We start from the raw sequence: 8,857 nt of genomic DNA on the forward strand, positions 1-8,857 counted from the left end.
ACTTATATTATTATCCAACGGTGTTTTTGGGTCATTTGTAGATTGGTCCAAAGCAAATGGATTAATAGTAAACGTTGATAAAACTCAATTTTTATATTTTCATTCCCAAAATGTTCTTAGCAATGTATACTCATTATCATTTAAATTTGACAATATACTTATTTCGTCAGTTACAACAACAAAATTTTTAGGTTTAAATATAGATTGCCGTTTGAGATGGACTGAACAAGTCAATACAATAAATACAAAATTAAATAAATCGTTTTATGCTATTTCTAGAATAAAAGATACTATGCCGATATCAGCACTGATCAATATCTATTACGGCCTTGTTTACAGTCATATGAGTTACAACATCCTACTATGGGGAAATTCTATTGACAGCCCTAAAATTTTTGTAACTCAGAAAAAAATTATTCGAAAAATATTCGGGCTAAAATTTCGGGAAATTTGTAAACCAACGTTTATAAAATACAAAATCATGTCATTCTATAGTCTGTACATTTACCACACTCTTCTGTTTGTCAAAGAAAATTTCAATCAATTTGAAACTAATGCTCATCGACATGATTACCATACAAGAAATTGTAATAAGCTCCGAATACCCCAGTTTAAAACATCAAGATTAGAAAATAGTTTTAAATTTATGGGAATGAAATTGTACAATAAACTTCCCGATGAAATGCAGGAGATTGCTAGTTTTAACAGTTACAAAAATAAAATCAAAAATTTATTATTAGCCAAATGCTACTATTCCGTCAAAGAATTCCTTGACGATAGCCTATAAACTATTTTACACTATTTCATTTTTTATGTATAAATTGTTTTGTATATACAAAGTCTAAAATGTCTAAAAATGTTAGTCTAAATATGTTATTTTATAATATGTGTTAGGTGTTAGGTACCTATAAAAAATTGTGTAGCTAAACAATGTTAGCTTGTAACAGTTATATTACTGTATATGACCTGTCCTATACATTTGTAAAAATGTCTTAAAAGGATGAATAAATAAATATTTCTATTTCTATATTTCTATGAATTTTGAATAATAACGGCGTAAATTGATATAAATAAATCTAAAATCAGATGGGTATGTACGCGAGTTCGAGAAAAGATATTTTGTGAACCGACAGTTCATAAATCTTTCTGTAGGTTTTAAGGCAGAGGCTTACTCTTATGTTATACACTGCCGAGCAAAAAAATCGGGTCACTCGATGAATTATAGAGGTTTGATGTCTCGAATTTCCTAAACCTGTTGTCCGATTTGAGTGATTTTTTTAGTATGTTATAGCCTTATTATTTAAGAATATCAATGTAATAATATTGTTGCTAGAAAGGTAAATGTCATTTTATATCGTGTGTAACAATCATACTGTGTTTTTTCCTTAAAGTTCGGAACATTCTGTGGAATATTATAGCATAGATAAAATATTGAAATTGACACTCAATTGTAGCTTTAGTCTTTCTTAACATTTTCTTTTTTGATTCATTTGCTTATGTTGGATAATAAAAAAGTTAGGTACTTTAACAACTAGCCATGTTCTTCATCAATACAGGGTGTTTCTAAATAAGTGCAACAAACTTTAAGGGGTAATTCTGCATGAAAAATAATGACCGTTTGCTTTATAAACATATGTCCGCAAATGCTTCGTTTCCGAGATACGGGATGTTGAATTTTTTCTTACAAACTGATGATTTACTTGTTGCTCTAAAACCGGTTGGGATAGGCAAATGCAATTTGGTAGGTTTTAAGAGGTAGTTATTGCACATTTTTTGACATGCAAATAAGAATTTTATATTCACCATTGGCGTGCATACGGGTATAAACATTTTAGATACATCCCGCTTAAGCTGTTATTTGTCCCCATGTATATATTCCTTTTGATAATGCTTACTTGCACCATTTTTTCATGAACGCTCACACAGCGACTGTCTAAGCCCCTAGTGGCAGTATGTACTTACTATTTTTTTAAACGCACAACAGGCTGTAAAGACCTAGAGCGATTTTATAAAACAGAATCATAAGATTAACTAATTACAGTTATTTTAAACACAACTTAAGTATATGCAAAATTCTTAAAGGGATGAGTACGTATTTTCGGCTGCAATGGTATTTAAATGGGGATTCATTTTTTTCGAATCCTGAGAAAACTAGTAGGTATTTTTGAAAAATTTAAACGCAGAATGAAAGATTACGTTCTTACCGAGCGCCGAAAGTCCCTGAGAACTTCTATATTGTTTATTTTAATAAGTTACAGGGGTGAAAAACTAAGAGAAAATGTAGTGTGATTTTTAATTTCAAATATCTCATTAAAAAGAAACGTTTTATATATTCTAAGGGACTTTCGGCTCTCGATTATAATTTAGTCTTTCATTCTGCGTTTAAATTTTTTAAAAATATTTATTAGTTTTTTCAGGATTTGAAAAAAATGGACACCATGTCCGTGGTGATATTTTCCAAATTTAAGATTTAAGACGTGAACTTAATAAAAAGTTATTTATTGTTTATTATTTATGGAAGATCCAAGCAGAGAATACATCAGGATATATTCTGTGATCCAAGTATTTTGTTGTTAAAGATGTTCAAAATTGTAAGTGTTCCATAGTAACAATACATTATTAAAAAATCACACTTTTCCTCTTTTCTCGATTGAGTATTAGTTTTTGTTGTGCATGTAAATTATTACAATCACTGAATAGATAGTGACAAAATTATCACATTTATTAACTGAATTAATAATTTGCAATTATACAACAAATTAATAACAGTTATCCATGATCATTCAAAAGCCATCTCTTTAAAGTTAATGATCTCTTTTAAGATAAAGTGAATGACATTTTATTCACAATAGGTTTGTTCTAGCAAACAGTCAAACTAGTCAGAAACCGTCAGCAAACAGTTGGTCAGTGAGAGAACATAATACAGTCACCAGTGCTATCCCCTCTACTCGCGCTGGTCCACTATTCACTGATGGTTTCAAACCGTTTGAAAGTGATGCAAGAACAAACCTAATGTTTACATATCCATACCAGTGTGAATTTTACTACACGTAATTTGCCGTGTAAAGACAGAAAAAGTAGGGATAGCCGTAAAATATTTTCGAATTATGTACCGACGGCCTTAACTAATTGGAAGGACCTGATGAACAATATTTCTCCGTTCACTTCTATTTTGTGCTTTTATTTTCCAGTCCCTCACCTTCACATGTTTAACCCTCCGTTACTCGCACACGGTGTGGGAGACCGGGCCTGTAAATAAATTCCTGTAACTCTGCTTGTAGTGGGGATTTTGAATGGCTACTTCGTATACTTCTTCAGTGGTCAATCAACTGTGGGTAAAGTCAGTTCGCAATGTAAAAAATAGTACTGTCCTTTTGTTATTACGCAACACGGTCCCGTACACCGTGTGCGAGTATTTGTGCACCAATTTTTGTGTTTGGATCACACATCGATATTTTTAATTAGTAAGGTAATTTAAGATCTTTTCCTTATTTTCAATGTTTATAGATTAGTTTATTTATATTTATATATATAAATATAAATATATAACTTACCCAGAACCATCAGAATGAGGTTTAGGGAGATATGTGGTTTACCAACAGAACAAGTACCAGTCGTAACACCAGGAACTTCAGATCGCTGTGCTGTTTGTGATTGGAAGAAAAATAGAAAAACAAAGTTTTACTGCCAAATATGCTCAAAATATCTGTGTTTGGAACACCATTGTTCCAATGAATGTGACACCATTGTGTATTTCATGTTTTAAAAACGTTAATTAATTTTTATAACTTTTTTTGTTACTACAATTACTCTTTATTTTTAATTTTTTTGTGTATTGAATTAAGATCTAAAGTTCTTAGTAAACAAATTTAACCATATTCAATTTTTTTGCACTTCCAAAGTTTTTGTATATACATATAAATGGATAACAATGAAAATTATTAAATTTTTGATTAAAGTAATATAATGTGAACACAAACGCATATCTACAAAATTATATGATCATATATTCATTAAATAATTGAATCGTACACAATTTTGCAAAAAAAAATAATTTTAAAACACTGCTGACCCATATTTTTGGACCCGGTCTCCTGCACCGTGCGCGAGTATCCGATCACAAAAAGTTGGCGCGAGTAACGAAAGGTTAAAGTCTTCCTCCAATTGAAGGTTCCAGAACAGAGGCGAACTGGTATATACCTATAAGAGAGAATTTGCGTGGAACGGATTCAGTCATAACTTTGATTTTAAAGTGTGTGTTATAAATAGTATAAAATAAATCATATGTTTTTAGTATATGTCTTAGTGTGTAAATAAGTTAAAAATAAAGACTAATAAATTAAGTGTTTTCAATTAAAATAAAGTAAATTAATAACATAATAAAAAACTCATTTTCATTACAATACCTTTATACTACAATCACAATAAAGATGCACTAGAAATAAACGAACCACGACACATTGAATATTACTAGGAGCACTCCCGAAACATGATTTACAATGTATAAATTGTGTAAATCATGATTTGGGATATATTGTATACATACATTGTAAATCATCATTCGGGTGTGCTCCTCGTAGCATTCAACATGTCTTGATTTGTTTATTTCTAGTGCATCTTTATTGTGATTTTGGTATAGGATAGTTGTACTATTGGTACATTTAATAAATAAACTAGTCTTCCTCGAATCCAGAATTAAACTGGCCGGAAGAGCACCACAAAACAACTTTGGAGCTCGTCTAGTTCTGAACAACAGAATAAAATTGTACTAAAAAGTTATTATGTTTAATATTGGGAATATTTACATATAATCAAACAATCACATTAACATTCAATATTCATACTACTTAAATTTAGAAAATGTATATACTACATTCCTCCACTCTTTTGCAATAACTGTGCAAATCTGTTTGTGATCAACAAAGATACATCAATAAATCTGTCTACACAATTTGTCAGACAAGTTTCTGTTTTACTATCTAATTTGTTTGATGGTTTGTCCACGCATTTTTCCCAGCAGAAATCATTGAATTCGTGTATCTGAAAAATACAAACTTTTAGTATAAAAGAGAAAAAAATATATCTGTATGCTGCATTTAAAGGGCACTAAGTATGTCACAAATTTGAAATTTTACAGAAGAAAAGTTTTTTTGTGATTCTTTATTTACAGGATGTTAATATACATTATTTCACAAACCCTTGCCTAATTTATTCTTCAGATTATTATCTTTCAAAACTACTATTTAAAATATAATATACAGAGTGAGTTTTATGTATTAAAACGCCTCAATTATCTCGGAAACGGCTTGCACGATTTTTATAGATTTTGGTGGGTAAGGGTTTTCTAATGCATCCGATATTATAGTGGTATTTACATTGTTGTCAGATCTTCAATTTTTTCTGAAAATATAATTAAGTTTCTTATTTCAAATGGAACACCATGTATATTTTTTGCGTTTGAAGTCCTTAAGAAATACTGATTATTTTCATGTAATATTACCTATACCCATACATGCCGCAATTTCGGAGTTTTCGCAACATTTATTTAAAAAAAAAAGTTTAAAACAAATTATAAAAATTAATTTTTTTCATCTCAGGCAGATAATACTTTAGATTTTTTTGGATCATTGGGAACAGAATAGGTCTTAGAGTTATAAACAAATTGAAACAAAAACTGAAAAGTATGAAAAATGATGACTTTCAAGGCTCAAAAACACAAGTAAAAAAATATAATTTTTGAAATTATGAAGTGCTTAAATTCAAGATCAAACCTTCTTTTATTAGCTCCTGCTAAGAATTTTTGGATGTTTTATTTTTAAAACATTCTTTTTTAATTGTTAATGAAGCGTTTATGAGAGGATGGGCATTAACAACTAAAAGACAATGTTTTAAAATGAAATAAGCCTAAAATAGTTATTGGAAACTGATGGAATAAGGTTTGAACTTGAACGTAGGCTATTCGTAGTTTTAAAAATAATATTTTTTACTTATGTTTTTGAGCCTTGAAAATGGTAATTTTTCTTTTTTTTCAGTTTTAAATTGTTTATAACTTGACAACGATCAATACAGAAAAATTACAAAAGGCCATTTTTGTTCCCAATGATCCAAAGAACCTAAAATAATATCTACCTAGAGCGAAAAAATTAATTTTTATAATTTGTTTTAAAAACTTAAAAAAAAATGTAGCAATAACTCCGAAATTACAGCATTTAGGTATAGATACCTAGATAGATTACATAAAAAATAATGAGCTCGACTACATTTCCAGCACTGATTATTTTTCCTTGAGTTTTTCTCCTGTTCCCATCCAGCTACTTCTGCTACTTCCAGCATTAAAGTTGTTATTCAAAGTTTCTCCCCTTCTCGTTTGGTTACCATTTCCACCTTTTACAGAATAACTATAAGTGTATGACTTGACTGAACTTCTATAAACTGAATTTTTGAAATTTTATTCTTCACATGTCTTGCCTTTTGTAAGGTTAATTCATGACTCTGCAACATTTCTTCTTGTAGATCTTTGCTGATTGTTCCCAAAACTATTCCATCCCTATCCCTGATCATTTGCCAATTTACGCAAGTCAGCTAGATAAGTATCAACTAGCTCCCCTTTCTCTTGTTTCCTATTGTAAAACAAGAATCTTTCGTAAATCACATTCTTTTTAGGGGTGAAGTAATTCTCTAATTCACCTAATACTACATCATACAATTTTCTCTGCGCATTAGGGATGGGAAAAACCTACCGGTTATAACCTAAAACCAGTCTATTTAATTCGAAACAACCGGTTTTACCGGTTGTTTTTTTGTCCGGGTTATAACTGGTTTTTTCTTTTTAAAGTAATAACCGGTGAAAAACTGAATAAGTTACCTGTGGAAAAAAAATTAATTTAGAGAAAAATGAAGAAATTTCTATCTATTTTCGTCATATGTATTATAAAAAATATGCCAAGTAATTAACCCAAACAACCATAATTCAACTTTTATTTACTAATAAAGAACTGGACGAAAGTGTCACATCAGCTTTTATGAAACAATTTTGGGAATACATAGTTATTTAGATTTAGATGATAATATTTACATAAAAAAGTAAGTGATCTGCTTGAAATCGATATTCCAACCATCATCTAAAAATTGTTTATACTTGAGTACTTGAGACTCTTGTATGAAATGTGAATACTGAAATAGGATTAGGAATCTCCATTATGTAATTTTTAAACAATAAATAATTCTTAGGAAATAAAAGGTAGGTATTATACAAACATATTAAAAAATATTACCTACTGAAATTTTTTGATGGCAATAGAGAAGTAAATATTGAATTGGTTTATCGAATTTATTTTTAAGTGAAATATAAGTCATTTGGATATTTTTTTAAACTCCATAGATCCAAGGGACATTTCGGTAGATCGGTAGGATCATCACTTTTGGGAATATCCCAATTATTGATAAATAAATACATAAATATATGCCGACGCCGTCTACACCGAGCGACGAATCAGAGATTGGGGTACTTTCGCCCATTTTTAGGGTAATTTGAAAGCGCCTGGGAAAATTTTTATAGGTTGAATTGGTTGGGGAATTTTTCGGGAGGAAAATTGGGCGAACTGAAGTGCAATATAATGTAACATTATAACCTATTGAGTATTTGCTTTTGGTTAAAAAAACCGAAAACTGGTTTTTGAAACAACCGGTTTTATTGACCAGTTATAACCGCCAGGTTATAACCTGAAACAGTCGGTTTCATTAACCACAAATCTGCGCCATGTAATAATGTTTAAATAACTTATAATAACTTTATTAATCACTTTTATAATGACAGTCTGTTCTAATTAATTCTAGGGTGCTCGGTAAAGAGTATAAGTCAAAAATGGCCAAAATATTTGTGCCGAAAAAGATTGTATCTTTACTTTGGGATCAATAAAACGAGTCAATATGATAAAAATAAAATTATTTGGCTGTAGATAAAATTGGTAGGTACTAGAATATGCCAATTAGTTATCGTTTTTTACTTCTCCTGAAAAGTTGACTAAATTGACTTATACTTTTTTACTGAGCACCCTAGAAGTAATCTAACATAACTTGTCAATCTTCCATGAGGCTGCGTGTGCCTGTCCCACGCCAGTGATCTATGATCACAGGAATTACATTCATAAGCGATTCAGTCTCATGACAGTGTACATATGTGTAGAGTAACAAAAGTGCCGTATAACTACAGTATCAACTCAGTATTGACAAAAATGGATATAGTGTCCTTTACCTGGAGCATACAGATCTACTTTAATAGCAATAATAAGGACAGTCAAAATTTGTAAAAACCAATCTTTTTTATATCGAAAATAAGGAATGTTTGTGTCATGTCATAACCAATTCTCAAATTATTGCTTACTGACAAGGTGTAATAGCTAATAGCGAACATTTTTCAATTCTTAGTAATAATTGATGAGAAAATATTAACATTCGGATTAATATTTAATGGGTCAGGCTCCTGGGAAAGCTACGTGTTGTAAGTATCAATTTGTATTTCCAATGCAAATTTCACATTTAAAGCACTGTGAATTAACCTCACTTACCTGAGCATTGAATTGTGCTTTCTGTTTTTCAACCATTAAAAATTCTTGAAGTTCCTTATCACCCCCTTTGGAGTCTAAACTACCAAAAGAGTCAAATGCATCTGAAGACATTTTTAAAAGTTTAATGTTTAGTGATCTAAATAAATTCCTACTTTTATAACCTTTTTTAATGCCTGAAAAATATGAAAAATACTATGACAGTATGACCTGAAGTTCGTTCGTTTGGAATGGAAAATGACATTTTACCATTTTAGTTGCGTTACCGCTTTACGCTTACATCTTACGTGTTA

The 8,857-nt window shown here is 30.2% G+C and overlaps 1 protein-coding gene across 1 annotated transcript; it reads right to left on the minus strand.

Annotated features, from left to right (window-relative positions):
• Nucleotides 1-4,769: 4,769 nt before the first annotated feature.
• LOC114327917 (mitochondrial import inner membrane translocase subunit Tim8) lies at nucleotides 4,770-8,799 on the minus strand. The gene is made up of 2 exons (XM_028276636.2): nucleotides 8,568-8,799; nucleotides 4,770-5,040 (listed from the first exon to the last, which is right to left on the minus strand). The coding sequence occupies exons 1-2, from the start codon at nucleotides 8,676-8,678 to the stop codon at nucleotides 4,870-4,872; spliced, it is 282 nt and encodes a 93-aa protein (XP_028132437.1). The 5' UTR covers nucleotides 8,679-8,799; the 3' UTR covers nucleotides 4,770-4,869.
• Between the last annotated feature and the right edge of the window lie 58 nt (nucleotides 8,800-8,857).

The sequence above is a fragment of the Diabrotica virgifera genome, chromosome 3, assembly GCF_917563875.1.
Source record: "Diabrotica virgifera virgifera chromosome 3, PGI_DIABVI_V3a".
Classification (NCBI taxonomy): Eukaryota; Metazoa; Arthropoda; class Insecta; order Coleoptera; family Chrysomelidae; genus Diabrotica; species Diabrotica virgifera.